The 20066-nt window shown below is 40.5% G+C and overlaps 2 protein-coding genes across 2 annotated transcripts in view; both read left to right on the top strand.

The window, feature by feature from the left end:
- LOC109837958 (beta-galactosidase 3) overlaps positions 1–12335 on the top strand; it is a 28489-nt gene extending 16154 nt beyond the window's left edge. Inside the window, exons 14-19 of the mRNA XM_020406351.1 lie at positions 882–991; positions 2148–2255; positions 9462–9572; positions 9741–9952; positions 10553–10889; positions 11941–12335. Of these exons, the coding sequence (XP_020261940.1) occupies positions 882–991; positions 2148–2255; positions 9462–9572; positions 9741–9952; positions 10553–10889; positions 11941–12051 (989 nt within the window). The 3' untranslated portion in view covers positions 12052–12335. The remainder of the gene's footprint in view (positions 1–881; positions 992–2147; positions 2256–9461; positions 9573–9740; positions 9953–10552; positions 10890–11940) is intronic.
- LOC109837959 (uncharacterized mitochondrial protein AtMg00810-like) lies at positions 6989–8325 on the top strand. Its single transcript, XM_020406352.1, has one exon. It carries the CDS (start codon positions 7014–7016, stop codon positions 8304–8306), a length of 1293 nt encoding a protein of 430 aa, XP_020261941.1. The 5' UTR covers positions 6989–7013; the 3' UTR covers positions 8307–8325.

Genomic DNA, 20066 nt, shown 5'->3' with positions numbered 1-20066 from the left:
GATTATCAAATAAATTAGGGAAGAGATTCTGAAATGTTAATGTCGTATTGATTAAATAAACACCTTTTGAGTATGGCCGTACAAACAGAAGAAAAGTAGGAGGAGGATGATCTTCCCACTTTACCAAAACCTTTTGTTCTTCTGTTGGTTCATTAATGCAGATACTTCAGTAGCCAACATCGAGTAGACTGGAGAGAGAAATACAGGTGACAAGAAATGGGAACTAACTACTCGCAAGGTTAATGAAAATTAAAGTGATTTATTGCTTCAAGCAAACATCTTTGTCAAAATGTTAACAAAAGTTCTCACCATTTTTGGTGAAATTTAAACATGTAGTAACCTATATAATGACAGAATTTATTGCAACAGATGCAATCAATATGAAACAAATAAAGATTAACCAAATATTTAAATGAAACAATAAATTGTATCCCAAGACATGAGAAAATCCTGGAGCAACACTGTATATTCATCATCAGTTTACATGAATTTTCATGTACTTGCCTTTAATACCTAATCAGGCTATAATAATGTAGAGCCAGAGGTTCTTTTAATGGCAAATGTCTATATCCCTTTCTTTTGAGACCATGAACTGTTCTCTTTCCATGATCTACGACCCTAAATTTGTAACTACACAAACCAAGTAGCTGCGACAGAAACTTTTATTTGATGACATATTTAACCATGTATCATCTTCTTTTCTTTGTGTATTTTCCTTGTAGTAAACACACATCGACATCACACCGCAACAATGTCCATAAGATACCTGTGATATTAAATCTATTAGTATCACAAAAATCAGAAAAAGTGTCATATCTACTTGCATCCTTTTTCCTACTACAGACAAAGGAATAACACCACTTTCTACTTTCATTGCATAGTCACTGCATCTGGAAATGGATCAAAATCGTCTTTTGCATTTGAAACTCCCATTTCCCTCAAGGCTGGAAAGAATGAAATCGCTTTCTTGAGTATGACAGTTGGATTACAAGTAAGTGCATCCGCCATTACCAGATACAAATATTTATTGCAGTCTTGTTACTCTGCAATATATGTTCCTTCTTTAATGACTATCAGCAAAATTGTGAAAATTTAATATATGTTTCTTCTTTATTTTCTTCATCCCCCCTGTGTTCAAATAATACCTGTTTTTCTGAATCATAAGAGAAAATTGTCTGGATGTAGTGTTATATTTATAACTTTTCAGCACTTGGTTTCTAGTTTTACGGTACCTTATATTCATTACATCAGACTTGTACAGCTTTATAGTTTCTTTGAGTTAATAATGTTTGTCAGGAATTACTTTTTATGTATACCTTTATGCAAGAGATCTTGGCTGTCAAGCCCATGCTTCCAAAGAGCTCATACCCCCTAGTATAAATGATATAATAGCCAAATATATTAAATTGAATAGGATTTAATGTACAGAATCTGGTGAATAATGAAACAGTACTCTGATGCACTGAACAAGTATGGTGTAATGAAGCATATTGGTGTATATGCAATTTCATCTAAACTTACAATTGAAGCTGTAACACATACAGAGGCATAGTAATGTTTCCTAGTTTGGTAGGTAAAAACCAAGCAGTCCATTGATTAATGTAAATAAGAGAATCAAATGCTATGCCACTTCTTTATCTTATTTTTGCACTATTTGATGTATATCTTCTGAGGGCTGCTTGGATTGCTGAACTTGAATTAATAGAGGGAATATAGAATCCCCTCGCTAACTTTCCGTAAACTGGAGTCATATTATAACTGCTCAGGTTGTCACTTCCTCATTCTGGAATTTCAGGGAGTTGATTTCTGAATCCCACAAAAAATGCTGTACCGCAAACATTTGCAGTGAACTCTTATCTAAATACACTGTAAAATTCATTTTCTCAAGAGGTTGAACTGCACAGTAGAATCTATAAAATATTTAATCATTATGATAAGGTTACTCATATTTTTAAGTACTCCTGGACATAATAATTCCTTCGCAAATGAATCTCCAATATAATATAATAAAAAAGTAGGTATACATGCATCACCCTCACAGTCCTCTCATTTATACTGCTGGATTATGGAATTAATGAATAAGATTTTCACGCAACAATTACTTTATTGGAGTCTGATTTTTTTCATCTATCTTACTGATACCATAGAATGGAGGGCCATTTTATGAATGGTGGGGAGCAGGACTGACCAGTGTAAGAATATCTGGGTTAAAAAACGGTACAATGGATTTATCTTCAAATGCATGGTTGTACAAGGTAAATAGCTACAGTACTTTCTTTTAATCACATTTCAGTGCCCGACGATCTGAATCCCACTAGAGTTAATTGTCTTTGACTTGTTCTTTGTATAAGGTTCAAAGTTTATAAAACCTTATATTGATATCAATTATGCAGTATATTGTGTTATTTACTTCTTCAACTCTCATTGACAAGCACTTCATATATTATTAAGTAAAAATATAAAGTTTTTAAAATAATTGTTGGAATGTTGGTTTTTGTCATGCTTGACACAATTCACTTTATCCCATCTATTTATTTGGAAGTTTGGAAGGTTCTGCTGAATTTGGAACTCAAGGAAGTGACTTGTGTTTACTAGTTCAAGATGGGTTTGGTTATAGCTGCTAATGCTATCATACTTAACCAATAGATTTATCTCATCCAGATGTCAGTTCACTTTGAAGGATGATCCATCCACCATTGGGAGCTTATAATAAATGTGTCACAGCATGATATCTAACTATACAAACCAGTGCAATTGGTGTTGATATATTGAATGAGCAATGTTGGGTGCGCAAAATAGGCCTACTATGAGCCTCTGTAGGTTAGAGCTTATATTCAACATAATTTTTTATCATGTTATAAGTGATAAAGAGGGGGGGATAACTAAGAGCCTTTATATAGACAGAAAGTTTGAAAAACTATTTTCTTTATCTTATTCATGGTGGTATCTGGAGACATTATTGTTGCTGCTCCGTCCTTAATTTTATAATGCCGTTATGGGTCTTAGAAAAACTCTTTGCTCAACTTGTGATTTTTTTGAAATGACAAGAACTGAAGCATATTTTTAGTAGTTCCTCCAATATATAATGCTATAAAAATGACAAAGCACATGCAGAGTATTGACATATTAGTATAGTTAAAGGGTCTTATTTGTAAAATGTGTTTGTAGGGCCTATATAAGCCCATGCTATCTTATCTATAGAATTAGGGTTTCAATTCAATATGGTATCAGAGCCAAACCCTAAGCCCGCCCAACCTCCTAGGCACGTTCTCGCGCCGCACATTCAGCCCCCTCAAACCCTAGCACCAACCTCCTAGCCGCCGCCACAATCAGCCCCTTTAGCGCCCGCTTCCCGCCTCCTGCAGACACCCGCACAACCAGCCCCCCCTTCCGCCTCCTGCAGACCCCACAACCATCCCCCTTGCCCCTCCTGCAGACCCCCACAACCAGGACCCCCGCTTCGCGCTCCTGCAGACCCCCACAACCAGCCCCCCTTCCGCCTCCTGCAGTACCCACAACCAGCCCCCCCTTCCGCCTGCTGCAGACCCTACAACCAGCCCCTCACACCTGCCAGACTCCCCCACAATCAGCCCCTTCATCTCTGCCAGACCCCCCTTGTTCGCAAAGACAGCCCCCTCCTCCTCTAATTCCACGCCATCAGCCCCCCACCTCTTTTTACTTGCCGTGTACCCCCCCCCCCCTTTTTGGCCGAATAACCCCCTCTTTGCCCCTGCCCCCGCCGCCTTGCCGGCACCTAGAGTTTGGCATGGGTTCCCTCGACTCAGTCCTCGAACTGATGACATGAAGAGTATATATCTCACATTGATGAGATATATAACTGTTTTTGGTTCTTGTTTCCTCTGAGAAATGAGAATTTGTTTGCGATCCTACTCTTGTTGTGCAGCAGTGGTGCTGCCGAAATTTTTACTGCACACAAGGGTCGGAAGAGGAGGTGATCAGGTGTTGGGTCTGAAGCCTGTTCGATGGAGGAGATCATCAAGAAGTTGAACCCTGCGGAGGTGTCAACTTTGATGAAGCTAATGAAGTTGTCGGCTGGTGAGAGCGCGACAAAACCATCGAAGAAGTTGGAGCTTCCGACCATCGATCTGAAGCTGGATGGACCTAGTACGTACCTGAGCTGGTCGCGGCGGGTGAGATACACCCTTGCAGGGAGGAACCTGGAGGATTATCTGACAGGAGAGGCGACAGAGCCGGATGAGGACTCGGAAGGAAGAGATGAGTGGAAGTCCACTCACATGTTGGTGTATATCTGGCTCCTCAACTCATTGGTCCAGTCGATCGCCGCCACAGTTGATGGCATTGAGAAGGTGAAGGACGTCTGGGAGAAGTTGAGGAGGATCTATGATGGAGTAAGGAATAACCTGCGGGTGTTCCAGATTAAGGGAGAAATCGACGCCACAGTCCAGGGAGAGCGGACTGTACAGGAGTATGCTACAGAGCTGGAGCATCTGTGGCTAGATTATGATCACTTCTCACCTCGGGCAAGCTGTAAGGACCCGGGATGTAAAGAGCGGGAGGCCTTCCTACAGGAGAGGACTATGGTATTCCTCAAGGGATTGACATCAAAGTTCGCTCAGTGAATTGCATTGCTGCTCGCTCATCCGAAGATTCCCACGCTTGAGGAGGCTGTCTCTGCTATGATCCAGGAGGAGACTCGCATTCGGCTGCAGGTGGGGACAGGTGGACTTCCTGTGGTGAAGTCAGCACTGGCAGCCTCTAGCAACACTGGATCTAGGGGAGAGACTTTTTAGTGCTACAACTGCGGTGCAGTGGGTCATCTAAGGCATGCTTGCACCAAGCCACCCAAGGAAGGAGATTTGGGTGGACGTGGACAGTTCAGAGGTCGTGGTCGTGGCCGTGGGGGCCGACGAGGTGGAAGAGTAGCAGGTAATCGGGCGAATCTGACGGTAGCAGAGGAAGAAGAAGCTGAGGTGGTCTTTACAGAGGAGGATCGTGCTCTTCTGACGATACTCAGGAGAAAACAGCAAGTAGCAGGGGATGGAGACTTGAGGAGTGGGACTGAGGAGGCATCCACTTCGTTCTTCACCAGAGGCAACACTGCTACCTATGCTCATCCGACCAAAGGTACTGATGACATACATGCTCTTGCTTCTATGTCTCCCGACAGATCATCGGAGTGGATAGTCGACTCCGGTGCGTCTCGCCATGTGACAGGTAATGCTAGTGAGTTCTCATCATATACTCACTTAGCATCGCCTGATAGTATTCAAACAGCTGATGGTACATTTCAGCCGGTGGTTGGTAAGGGTACAGTCGATTATACTGGTTCTGTAACTTTGTTCAATGTTTTGCATGCTCCTTCCTTTTCAGTCAATCTTTTGTCCATTAGTTCTATCATCCTCCAACTAAAATGTATTGTTTCTTTTGATATTCCCAAGGTGATTTTTTAGGAGAATGTGACAGGACGGAGACTTGGGACTGGCACATGGCGTAATGGACTGTGGTATCTGGATCGTGAAGGGCTAGATTCAGCTTTGGTGTCAATAGTAAAGAGAACAGGAGTAGGATCTGAGATGAGTGCTGAGAGTGTGTTGATGCTTCATCACAAACGCTTGGGACATACTTCTTTCGGTGTTTTAAGTAGGTTGTATCCATCTTTATTTGAGAAAGTAAATAAAGAGAAACTTGTGTGTGATGCATGTAAGTTGGGAAAGCTTACTAGAAGCTCTTATGTTAGTTCTGATCATAAGAGTTCTCATGCATTTGATATGATACATTCAGATGTGTGGGGGCCTTGTTCTACAAGTTCTATGAATGGATACAAGTATTTTGTTACCTTCATTGATTGCTTCTCTCGCGTTACTTGGTTATACCTGATGAAGAATAAGAGTGAAGTGTTTGGCTGCTTTCAAAACTTTCATAGGTATGTTCAGACTCAATATGGAGCAGTGGTGAAGATATTGAGATCTGATAATGGAACAGAGTACACCAACAGAGTGTTTGGAGAATACTTGTCATCTCAGGGAATACAACACCAGACTACATATCCATACACACCAGCTCAGAATGGGATAGCGGAAAGGAAGAACAGATATCTTTTAGAGGTTGCTAGAAGTATGATGATCTCCATGAATATCCCAGAAACATTGTGGGGGTAAGCAGTGTTGACTGCAGCGGCGCTGATTAACAGAATGCCCTCGAGAGTACTGGATTGGAAGTCTCCGTGTGAGACGTTGAAAGGAGATAATGGTGGGATTCTTCCACTGAAGGTATTTGGTTGTGTGTGCTTTGTGAAGGATAACAGACCATCCGTCGGGAAGCTTGCCCCTAGAGCGGTGAAGTGTATTTTTGTGGGATATTCTGCTACTCAAAAGAGATATGTTTGCTGGAGCCCGGTGGAGAAAAGGCTGTTCGTGAGCATGGATGTGTACTTTCGTGAATTTGAGTCATATTACACACAGAAGGTACCCTCATCCATTGGTGACTCGCCCAATACTGAAAGTATGAGGCGAGAAGGGGAGAATGGTGAGAGGCAGATGAATAATGTAGAGAATAATGTGGAGAAATCGATTTCTCTAACGATTCCTTGGGAAGGAGAATTGGTTGAGGAGGAGCAGGAGAATAAAGAAGAAGAGGATAAGGAGACAAGAGGTGTTAGGCCCACGGCTCAGGGGGAGCTACTTACCTATAGTAGGAAGGGGAAGCAAATTACGAAAACAGTACCTACAGTGCCACTAGTGCCAGGTCCCTTATCAACGCCTGTCCCGACTCCTGAGACACCTACACCGCCATAAGATTCTTCCCAAGGTGATATCATTCCTCTTCTTACTCCTCCCACACCAGTGTCAGTACGGAGGACTACTCGCAACAATGCGGGACATCCTCCCGATAGATATGGTTTGGATCTTGTCCAGTTTGTATCATATTCTAATATTCACCCTGCACATGGAGCATTCATTGCATCATTGGATTCTGTTACTGTACCTAACAATTGGCAGGTTGCTAAGAAGGACCCAAAGTAAAAAGCAGCTATGCATGAGGAGCTAGGAGCTCTTGAGAAGAACCGCACTTGGGAGCTAATAAAATTACCAGAAGGGAAGAGAGCAGTTGGGTGCAAGTGGGTCTTCACTGTGAAGCAGAATCCAGATGGACAAGTTAAGCGCTACAAGGCTCGTCTGGTGGCAAAAGGGTATAGTCAGACATATGGCATCGATTATGATGAGACTTTTGCACCCGTGGCGAAGATGAGCACTATTCGGACCTTAATCTCTCTGGCAGTAAATGGTGGATGGAAGCTACACCAACTAGATGTGAAGAATGCATTTCTTCATGGAGATCTAGTGGAGGAGGTATACATGGAGATACCACTAGGATTCGGTACAGATCAGACAGTGGGAAAGGTCTGCAGATTGAAAAAGTCTCTCTATGGGCTGAAGCAATCTCCTCGTGCTTGGTTTGATAGATTCAGAAAGGCTATGATAGGTATGGGATACCAGCAGATTAATGCCGATCATACCGTATTCTTTCGACGGAGTGAAAGTCACATCACCATGCTTACAGTATATGTGAATGATATGATTATTACAGGGGATGATGAGAAGGAGATTGCCCAACTCAAAGTGAGACTGGGTAAGGAATTCGAGGTGAAAGATCTTGGCTTGCTTCGATACTTTCTTGGAATAGAGATAGCTCGAGGAGCGGAGGGGATCGTCCTATCCCAGAGAAAGTATGCACTGGATCTTCTCAAGGAGACAGGAATGTTAGGGTGCAAACCTGTAACTACACCGATCGACCAGAAGTTTAAGCTGGGTGCTGAAGCTGGAGAACCAGTTGATCGTGACAGATACCACAGGCTGGTGGGCAGGTTGATCTATCTGAGACACACACGTCCCGATATCTCTTTTGCAGTGAGTGTGGTGAGTCGCTACATGCACGATCCGAGGAATGGTCATATGGATGCTGTGTACCAGATTCTGAGATATTTGAAGAGTGTCCCCGGAAAGGGACTGATATTCAGAAAGAATGGACATGTGAGCATCGAGGGTTATTGCGACTCTGAATTGGCTAGCTGTGCTGATGACAGGAGGTCCACCTCAGGATATTGTATCTTTATAGGAGGTAACTTGGTCTGGTGGAAGAGCAAGAAGCAATCGGTGGTAGCGAGATCAACAGCTGAAGCAGAGTATAGAGCCATGGCCTTGGGAGTTGCGGAGTTATTGTGGTTGAAGAGTATGCTGGTGGAGCTGAAACTGGATCAAGGAGCAAAGATGAAACTGTGGTGTGATAACAAGTCAGCCATCAGTCTCGCCAATAACCCAGTGTAGCATGATAGAACCAAACACATCGAGATCGATAGGTTCTTCATCAAAGAGAAGTTGGACAGTGGACTATTGGAGTTAAGTCATGTTTCAACTAAAGACCAGGCAGCAGATTGTCTGACTAAGGGACTTAACTCAATAGATATGATTAGAGGATGTGACAAGATGGGCTTAGTGGATATCTTTCGCCCATCTTGAGGAGGAGTATTGACATATTAGTATAGTTAAGGGTCTTATTTGTAAAATGTGTTTATAGGGCCTATATAAGCCCATGCTATCTTATCTATAGAATTAGGGTTTCAATTCAATACAGAGATTTCATGATTCACCGAAGCTTGTTAAGGTTTTCATGTATCATTTTAGGAGAAAGTTGTGCCCAAAGTGTGGGACCGACTATAGGATGAAGTGTCCTCTCATTAATCCTTGATCTTGTGAAGAATCTCAAGAAAAAAGGTGAAGAGGACACATGGCGACCTGATCCATGTTTAGACATGCATTTTATGTCATACCTATTTATGCCACGATTTCAGTAGGGTGATGTGAGCAGGTTGAAGATCATTATAAACATTTAGTGTGATCAACACTATACCATGTACTAATACTTTGTTTTCCATAGCTCATATTAGTATTCCTTTAAATAAAAAAATAAAAAAAGAGCCCATATTAGTGAATGGCTAGTATACTGCAAAACCTACAAAATTATGTTGATGTGTGGATTGGGTTAGTATTATTTTTGCTCTTGATTTACAAAGTACATGCTATTTTATCTTAATGTCGTTTTCAATTGATGATTGCATCGTTTAGATTGATGGAATTTAGAGGTAACTAAGATTTCATGCCTGATGTTAGAGGTGCTTTATATAAACTAAAATGAGATGGACACAGAACGTGAAAGCAAGGGCTCCACATAAATACTACATCTTTTTGTGTCCTGTAGCAAAAAAAAATCATCCTTAAGACTACTTATAACAGGAGTCTCCTCACATAACCCACTTCTCTTTCTCATAACTACACCATGTTATTGTAATTCGAAACATTTTATTGCTGAACTACTGTTACTATTTACACTAATATGCTAGGGTGCCGATATACTTAAATTAGTAAAACTGTATGAGTTATCATTCTCATCATCGGGGTTTTATCCTTTATTTTTCTCGGTAGATCGGATTGGAGGGTGAGCATAAAGAAATCTACACCGAAGACGGTATGAAAAATGTTAAGTGGTTACAAAACTCAGAACCACCAAAGAATCAACCCCTCACATGGTACAAGGTACTCATAACCATTTTTCATGTTCATTCATTTAGCTATGATCTAAATTCTCAAACACTAACATTAGCCGTCTAAAATCCAGATGATAACAGAGCTTATGCTAAATTCATTGCACTTTCTTGGGATGTTCTCCTCCTAAAACTTTTTGTTACATTAAAAAACTTTCAGGCAGTTGTAGATCCACCAAAAGGAGATGAACCAGTTGGACTTGACATGAAGTACATGGGAAAAGGCCAGGCTTGGTTAAATGGAAAACCCGTTGGAAGATACTGGCCACGAACAAGCTCTATACATGGTAACTGCAGTTCTGTTTGTAAGTACAGAGGCAAATTTTTCCCAGACAAATGTCTCACAGGATGTGGAGAACCAACACAGAGATGGTAATATACTAAAATATTTTCAATCAGCATCATTTTTTCTTTGTTTTTTATCTGTCGTAGTTTTCAGGATATTGTTTGAGAATAAAATTTTACAGTTTACTCATATAGCTAGGCCCTCTGGATCTTCCAGTTTAATGCTAAATGACGACTTTTTTTTTCCTTTTAGTGTTCAAAAAGTTTAGACAATTGTTGTAAGATAAGCTTTTTAGTTTTATCATACTTATGATGATTGATGAAATGAATGATAATTTTCATAAGATATGCTTTTTAGTTTTATCATACTTATGATGATTAATGAAGTGAATGATAATTCTTTTTTTTGTTGAGTACTATATGGTGAAATGAATAACAATTCTTTTTTCCATTCAGTACTTTATGGTGAACTTTCAATGCATGTGTTTTTTACAATACCTAAATTTCGGAATTTTGTTGCTTATTAGATTGCTCCTTTTGTATTACTTTGTGCAATTTTAAGGTCGCTTTCTTAAAACTCTAATCTCCATTTGAGAAACTAAACAATCATGATTTGTCCTTATTTTTCTGGTCAAGTCACATCAACAAGAAATGTTAAACACACTTCTTACTTTATCTATGTTTCAGGTACCATGTCCCTCTCTCTTGGTTTCAACCATCAGGAAACATTCTAGTGATCTTCGAAGAGAAAGGTGGAGATCCAACTAAGATTTCTTTTGGAAGACGAAAAGTCACAGGTCTCTGTGGTTTTGTATCAGAGGACTACCCTTCCATTAACCTAGAATCATGGGATAAGAACATGAATAATGCTAGTGAAGACGCGGTAGCTCTCCATTTAACATGTCCTGAAAGTACAGTCATTTCATCAATTAAATTTGCTAGTTATGGCAATCCTAGTGGTAGTTGTGGAACCTACACCCGAGGAAGCTGCCATCATTCTGACACCAATTCTGTGGTCGAGAAGGTAATCACTTTCATCAAACATAATACTATTCAAATTATTTTCATCAAACGTAATACTGTTCAAATTATTTCCATGTTTATATTGTTATTACATGTCTCAACGAGGCGGAAAAAACTGGCTATGTTTCACAAAATTACTATGATTGTTCAACGTCACATGTTTTTGCTGAGAAAATGCATTTTTAGTGGGTTAATTGAGGATAGACCGCCTGTGCTATCGCCCAATTTTGAATGGACCCCTTGCAGTTCTACTGTTGCAAATAGACCCCCCAAAATCAGATAGACCCCCGAATATTTTTTTGACTCTTTTACCCTCAGGAAAGAGAAAAATTGTTTTTGACAAATAGATCTCTTGAGGGCAAAAGAGGCAAAAAGAATTTCACTCAGGGTGTCTATACGCATGTGAGTGAGATTACATGATATTTATCCGCAGCTATAGAACTACAGGGGTTCTATCTGCAATTGGGCTGATAATACAGGGCAATTAACCTTTTTTTAATCATCAATTCAATTCAGGATGAACAAAGCACACATTACTGGGTTGTCCTCAATCACAGTTTTGTTGCTGCATGCAGACCTGAGTGGATTTGTTGTTTTTAAACTTTTTCACCCTCTAAGAAAACATTTTTGGGTGATCGTCAATCACAGTTTTTTTAATGACAAATAGACCCCCTGAGAATTAAAAAGTAAAATTTACTCAGGAGTTCATCTGCAGCAATAAAAATAGAGGCGTGATATGTCCAAAGCAACAATCCTACAGGGGGTATATCTGTAATTAACCATTTTTAAAATCATCAATTCAGTTCGGGTTAGAAAAGGACTAATTATGTGGCGATCATCAATCACAGGTTATACTCGTAGATATATGCATGATTAAAAGTTGAATGCTATCATTGTCTATATTCATGTTTAAACGTGTAGAAAACGAAACATAGTTCAGATGATTAGCAATAACCCACTTTCCTATAGTGATTAATTTTGTAAGTATTCATGCGGTCTTTAAGTTTTCAATGTCTTAGGGTTAACTAAATGTCTGTTTGCTGTTACTGCAGGTTTGTTTGAATAAAAATGAATGCACTGTCCCTTTGTCACAAGAAAGCTTCTCAAATGATTTGTGCCCTGGCATTACTAAATCACTGGCTGTTGAAGCAACATGCAGCTAGTATATGATTCTCTGATTCTTGTTACTTGCAGTTTTGCGCATTTGATCCATTTAATTCATCCAAAATAAGGCAATATAACCCACAAAGTACAAGGTCTTCATCGCAGCAAAGCAGGTGGAAAGACATTTATTTTGGTCATTTAATTAATAGCCTCTGAATTCATTGGAATTCATTGGGATATGAATGTTCTGTCATTGTATGATTACATGTTTTGTATTTCTAAACTGTTGTTTAACAAATTAATCCAAAAGCTTTAATTACAATGAGGCAAGGGAGTACGTATATAGGAGGTTGTTCTAACCACCTCACTGTTATTATTCAACGTGCACTTTGGCATACTGTAAAATTGTCTCTATTGCTCAAAGATGAGAGGTCAAGGATGCTTGCATAAACTGACTGTACTAACAACATACGAGATATATGGGCGTGTAACAGGGAGATAAATGAGTTTGCCAACCAATCTGTGGTATCGACTAGGATCAACAAGAGGCGGATCAGAGGAAGAGTTGATGCGAGACAAACCATTAGTAGGATCCGTAGGTGTGTTAGCAAGACGACAACCAAGAAAGCCAAATTTTGCAAGGAGATCAAGTGCATACTTTCACTAGGAGATAGAAAAACTACCTTTATTGCGAGCTACTTCAATACCATGTAAGTAAACTGTTGGAATTGGGGGTGTCGACCAAACCTGTCAGGCGGCTTCAGGCGAGGTCGTGGACACGCAGGCGAGCTCGAGGGGACTCCAACTCAGGCGAGCTCGAGCAAGCGAAGTCCAGAAGAAGGCAAGCTTGAGCAGGCGAAGTCCAGTTGGGGTCGAGGCGAGGAGGAGAGCTTGAGGTCAGGATCAGGTGAGCTCGAGCGACTCCTTGCTGGCGAGTTTGGGATCTGGCGGGCGAGATCTGTAGGTGAGCGGGGGTCGAGGCGAGGAGGAGAGCTCGAGGTCAGGATCAGGTGAGCTCGAGCGACTCCTTGCTGGCGAGTTTGGGATCTGGCGGGCGAGATCTGTAGGTGAGCGGGCGAAGTTCAAAAGAAGGCGAGCTCGTGACAGGCGAGCTCGAGCTCAAGCGTTGCAGGCGCTCGAGCGTTGCAGGCGAGCTTCGGCGACAGGCTGTCGCCATCCTGTCGCTAGGGTTTTCCTATAAAAGGGAAACCCCAGTGCCCGAGATTGTTGCTCCCCTTTCTCTCCTCTCGTGACTTTTTGGGTGGCGGCGGCTCTCCTTTTCTCCTCTCGCGACCTCTCTCTGCTCTTGAATTTTTGAGGAAGTGAATTAAAGAGAATTTAAGAGAGAAGGAATTGATATTTAAGAAGGGCATAATATTACTGTAGCTACAATGATATTTAGTATTTATTGATCTGCGATCTCAAGTTTGAGATCTGCGATTGTACTGTAATTTCTTGTTGATTAATAAGAAATTTATTGTGTGGCTCCCGAGAACGTAGGCAAGTTTGTTGAACCTCGTTAAATCTTGGTGTATTTTTCTCTATACTGTGTTTCTGCTGTTTTAGGGGTTTCGGCGTAAATTTCTAACAACTGGTATCAGAGCGTGAAACGATCTAGAGGAAGTCAGATTCAAATGGGAGCCCATGGTCGCGGATGAAGGAAAAGTTAGACTTGAGAAGTTTGATGGAACATATTTCAGATTCTGGAAAATGCAAATAGAGGATTATCTGTATCAGAAAAATCTGTATCAACCACTTTCGAGGAAGAAGCCGGAGTCTATGAAGGAGGATGAGTGGAACCTTTTAGATAGACAAGCCCTTGGTGTTATCAGATTGACGTTGACCCGTAATGTTACGTTCAACATAGCGAATGAGAAGACCACGGCGGGTCTTATGGCAGCACTCTCAAATATGTATGAGAAGCCATCAGTCGCGAACAAAGTTCATTTGATGCGATAATTATTCAATCTGAGAATGGCGAAAGGCGCGTCAGTAGCACAACACCTCAATGAACTTAACACGGTCACAACCCAATTGAGTTCAGTTAAGATTGCGTTTGATGAGAAAGTTCGAGTGTTGATCCTTTTGTCTTCCCTACCAGAAAGCTGGAACGTTACAGTCACGGCTGTGAGTAGCTCATTAGGAAGCAACAAGTTAAAGTTCGATGACGTTCATGATCTGGTTCTCAGTGAGGAGATCCGATGGAGAGAGTCGGGTGAAGCTACAACCTTTTTAGTATTGCATACAGAGTCAAGAGCTAGAAATTCAACCAGAGGGAACAGACGAGGCAAATCAAACTACAAAGGTAGATCAAAGAACAGAAGGTCCAAGTCAAGGAATCCAAGCAACAGCTCGAAGGCTATCGAGTGTTGGGATTGTGAAGAGACCGGGCACTACAAGAATCAGTGCAAGAGTGCACAGAAGGAGAAGGAGGCGAAGGCAGAAGTGAATGTCACTTCCACCTCAGGAGGAGACGACGCATTAATATGCTCTTTGGAGAGCAAGGAAGAGTCTTGGGTGTTAGACTCTAGAGCATCATTCCATGCTACTTCTCAGAAAGAATTCTTCGAGAAGTATGTCCCTGGAAATCTTGGATACATATACCTTGGTGATGATCAAACGTGTGATATTGTGGGCAAAGGTGTAGTGAAAATTAAGTTGAACGGGTCAGTATGGGAGCTGAAGGATATCAGGCATATTCCCGATCTGAGAAAGAACTTAATATCCGTAGGCCAGTTGGCTGGCGAAGGATACACTATGACCTTCCATGGAGATGATTGGAAGATCTCAAAGAGCGCAATGACGATTGCTCGAGGTAAGAAGACTGGTACCCTGTATATGACAGCAGGTGCACGTTGTTTGATCTCAGTTGCAGCAGGTAATGAGACTTCAAAGCTGTGACACCAGAGACTCAGTCATATGAGTGAGAAGGGGATGAAGATCATGCACACAAAGGGAAAACTCCCATGTCTAGAATCAGTCAATTTAGATATGTGTGAAGAATTCATAGCTTCCTAAGCAGAGTGAATGACGGATAGTGAATATATAAATGCATTGAGAGCTGGATCAAGTCTACGATAAGAAATAAAATTGGTAAGAGGGTATCTACCAGATGGTTAACAAGATCGTTTATCTTTACGAAGAGCAACAGGAAGATCGTCAGACACACCATTCGGAGGCAATGATGAAGATGGAGGAGCTAAGGTATCTAATTGTGTCATTGGAGGTATCAACTCTGAAAGTGCCGCTCTTGTGTCTTTATTCTTGCTCGATAGACCTGACAAACGGGAGGTATTGGTAAGAGGGGGTTATCGATGGAAAAACATCAATTTCAACAGTAAGAATTACAGTACGTGGCGGATTGGGTGAAGCGGAAGTGATGGGGGAAGAAGAGTTGATCCTTAAGTAAAGTAGCATCACGTGACACAACTACCTTAGTTGAAGATGAATGAAAGCATACATATCCCTTTTGAGTCCGAGAGTAACCCATGAAAATGTGTTTATATGCCTGAGGATCAAGTTTATCCAGACCAGGTTCAAGAGAATGAACATAACATACACATCTGAAAACCTTTGGAGGTTGCAAAAATGAATTGCAGTCGGAAAATAAAACAGAAAACATGCTTTTATTATGGAGATGTGAGATGGCATGCAATTATTATAGTAACAAGCAGCTAAGAAGAGCAAAGTTCCAAAAACATTTAGGAACATGCATATGTAACATGAGACAACAAGTAACATCAAGAAGGTGTCAGTTTTTTCTTTTAGCTATGCTATTTTACTAGGGAGTATAAGAGCATGACATTTGATGCAAAATACCAGGTGAAGTGCAAAAAGAATGAAATTCACTACCGATATACTCTCTAGCATTATCACTTCGAATGACTTTAATAGATGTGTTAAATTGAGTAGATATTTTATTAGCATAAACTTGAAATACAAATGTTAATTCAAACCGATCACCCAATATGAAAAGTCATGTCATTCTAGAATAATCATCAATAAAAGTAATAAAATAATGATAGCTTAAAATATTAGTATGCTTAAATGGACGCCAAATGTCAGTATATCAAATCAAACATTGATGGACTACTTTTATATTTAAAGGAAATGAGGAGCGATGATGGTTTCCCAAAATACAAGATTCACATGAAAAATCAGCTACAGAGAATGGAGGTGTTTGCGAGAAAATTTTAAGAAGAAAATGAGAATAAATGAATTTGTATTAATCTCCCTAACTGACTTAGGAAAAGAATAAATACAATCTCTCAAATCTCTCTCTAACCGACTTAGGAAAAGAAATTACAATCTTCTCTTATCGGTTTCCCGATTTACAAAAGAGAGAAGGAATCAACGGAGATCATTCCCTTTGTTTAAAAGTAGGTTCTTATTGGTGGCGGTGGGAGATTGAATCTTGTATCCCATTGATGATCCGAGCACTTTGCTTTGTTGAACGTTGTCTATTCCTCTCGACTTGACGTCGGGAAGAACTTGTGGGGCAAGTTTAGAACTCTTAATGAGTTTGAGAACTTTGTAAAGGAGTTAATTTTAGAAAGGAAGTCAATCCTTTTGTAGGTGTGAATTTTGATCTCCCGAAACAGGGATTTCGTTTGTATTCACAAGAACAGCTTATTACAAACTAATGAATCGAAATTTACAACAGAAGCGGAGGGAATGCCCTCCTTGTTTAACGTGGGGACTTTCGGTAGCTATAGGATGCTTCGCTCGGTTCTCGCACCAAGTCTGCTTCCCTTGGACGATTCGACCGAGGTTGCTTGTGAGCTTTAATACGCAGTAGAAGCTCAAGTCGATAGAGTTTGAGTCTCCGAGTTCGACGACGATCAGGGCCCGAAACTGGGAGGAGATGCTACAGTGCAAAGATTATGCAAAGAGCTTGTCGCCAACTCAGTCGAGAGTCGAGAGCTAGTGGTTCAGCCAACTGATTGGTTTAATCAATTAACTATGAACGAACCTCTTTTTTGAAGCCAGGAGAGGTTCTTAAATAGAGGAGAGACGGCGTGGCCGTTCCTTGAATCATGGGATATGACCATATACTGTTGGGAGATATCTTGCCGCTCACTTGTACCATGAGCGGCCATTTGAGGGGCTCAGAGCACTGTGCTTCACATCACGTCGTGTGGGAGTGGGAAGGGAGTGAGTTTGGCCATCTTGCCGTTTGCAGGCGGATTCAGCTCTTGACTCGTGCAGGCAAGGCGAGCTTCCTGCAGGCGGACTTAGCGACTGCATGGGTCTGTCCGATCACTCGTACTGTGAGCGGCTACTTGATGGGCTCGGAGTACTGTGCTCCACATCACGTCATGTGGGAGTGGGAAGGCCCATCCTTGTACGTGGGGTAACGGCTGCCTAGTACTCAAGTGAGTTTGGCCATCTTGCCGTCAGCGAGGGGGCTACCTTGGCAAACGTATTTGTTAGGATGTTCATTGCTACGAAGGGCAAATTTCCTACTCAGGACTTTAGATCCCCCGGGTGGGTACACTCTATAGATGGGGGATGGTGGGCTCGGATGATAAATTTTGTTTTGGACGAATTAAAAGAGCCACTTGCTCATTCTGGTTTCAGGGATCCCGTGTTTGCTACTAGCTATGGAATCGTGTAGAACCACTATAATTTTTTCGTTATGCTAGAGCGATACAATCCACAGAGTTGCACATTCTTCACACCCGTTGGGGAGCTGGGGCTTCGCTCTACATGAGATGTTCGAGTTCTCGGGCCTACCATTAGGGGAACTGCCATGTGAAGAGTTCGTCCCAAGGACCAAAGAACTCACAATTTTGAGAGAAGCTAATCCCGTGATTTATAAGACCTTTTGGAAAGTGATGTGCCACTTCTACATCTGTGCGCAATTGACGGGGCTACGAGGAGGTGTTGTCAAGCAGGTATCCTAGGCCGAATATCTATTTCAAAACTTAAACCGAAAGGATGCGGCAGTAACCCATCTCGTTGCGAGTACTCTTGATGATGTTGAGGCCTGTATTAATACCGCTACTGCCCACTATACCAATGAGGCCAAGGAGGATGTTTTTCTTCCATTCACCGAGTTTGAGAGTTTTCACTACCAAGCTCAAACTCCTATTTCTGACATGACCTTATTTGCTGGCTTTGTAGTGTTATGGATGAAATGAAACGTAGTGCCTACGAAGGTCATCGAATCCATCGCAGCTGAAGTGGTATATTTTGCGGTTCTCCTAGCTTATGGGAGACCGATAAATCTCCTCTCTGCGATGGTGTGCTGTCTACAGAGCAGTCTACGGGAGTTGGCCTAGGACTTCAATCAGGTCAAGGAGATAGGCCCTAACAAGAAGAAGATCCTAAAAACTCCCAACCCACACGTACCTATGCCATAACCTATTTGGTGTCATGGTTTGTCTTACACCGCCCCTCGCTGATGACGGCAACCTCTCCATGTAGTGGAGCTTTTAATCCTTTTGTTCGGTGGCTTGAGGCGGCTAAGTGGGAGGGCTGGTACATGATTTTGGTCTGACAAATCTTATCAAGAGGCCTCAACTACCATGTTTTCCGTTACTTTCCTAATTTTGAGGGTGGCGGGTACGACGAGACATATCAGGATGTAAGGGGCCCTAATGGCTTTACGAATCTGAATGAGGGCGTCTTCCGCTAGCTCATCTATTGGCCTTCTTGTTTTAATGATGTTTAACAAACAATTTACTTCTAATGTTGTTTGTCTAGTGTTTGTGTTTTCTTATTTATTCTAGGCAAACAACATGTTGGAGGATGGATGGAATAGAGCTTCAACGATGATATCCAATGGAGGTTGGCGGAATAGTGGAGTGAAGCATTGCAATTCAAAGTTAAAGATTAAGTTCAAGTTTCATCCGCAAGATCACCAAGTCAAGCTTATTGAAGATCAAGATCAGCTTGGGTAAATTAGTTTAGGGCTTATATTATGTGTGTTATATACTCTAAGCTCAATATCATACACACACACATTTATTGGTTTCTTCGTATATATATATAGTTATATATATATATATATATATATATATATATATATATATATATATATATATATATATATATATATATATATATATATATATATATATATATATATATATATATATATATATATATATATATATATATATATATATATATATATATATATATATATATATATATATATATATATATATATATATATATATATATATATATATATATATATATATATATATATATATATATATATATATTGGCGAGGAAATATGATATTTTGGTGATGAACTTTTTTATCGCGAAATGCACATTTAACGAGGAAATAATCATTTCATCGATGTTCTTTTGGCGGAAAATAGAGGAAAACCCGCCAAATGTAACAGCGACAAAGTATGATTTCCTCGCTGAAGATCCATAATCTGCGAGGAACCATTTCCTCATCAAAAGAATCAATTAGCGAGGAAATAATAGTTTCCTCATTATTAGTTTGGCGGGAAAAAAAGAACCTGCCAATTTCAATGGTGACAAATTTAAGGCTTCATCGCTAAAAGTTTTTGTTTTTACGAGGAACCATTTCCTCGTTAAAAAGAACCTATTAGCAAGAAAATTATAGTTTCCTCACTATTAATTTGGTAGAAAAATTTACAACGCCCGTCATATTTATTGACGACAAATTAAAGGTTTCCTCGCTAAATTTTTTGTTTTACGAGGAACTGTTTCCTCGTTAAAAAACCAATTAGCGAGGAAATAATAGTTTCCTCATTATTAGTTTGGCAGAAAAATGTGCAAAACCCGCCAATTTTAATAGTAACAAATTTAAGGCTTCATTGCTAAAAGTTTTTGTTTTACAAGGAACCGTTTGTCGTCAAAAAGAACCTATTAGCGATAAAATTATAGTTTTCTCATTATCAATTTGGCAGAAAAATGTGCAACACCCGCCAAATTCATTGACGACATATTGAAGGTTTCCTCACTAAATTTTATTGTTTTACGAGGACCCCTTTCCTCGTTAAAAGAATCAATTAGCGAAGAAATAATAGTTTTCTTATTATTAGTTTGGCGAAAAAATGTACAAAACCCGCCAAATTCAATGACG

This window comes from Asparagus officinalis, chromosome 4 (genome assembly GCF_001876935.1).
Source record: "Asparagus officinalis chromosome 4, Aspof.V1, whole genome shotgun sequence".
NCBI lineage: Eukaryota > Viridiplantae > Streptophyta > Magnoliopsida > Asparagales > Asparagaceae > Asparagus > Asparagus officinalis.
This window is presented reverse-complemented; position numbering and strand designations above follow the sequence as displayed.

Excerpts from the sequence above, each read along its gene's own strand:
- LOC109837959 (XM_020406352.1), top strand. The coding sequence starts at position 7,014 with ATGCATGAGGAGCTAGGAGCTCTTGAGAAGAACCGCACTTGGGAGCTA.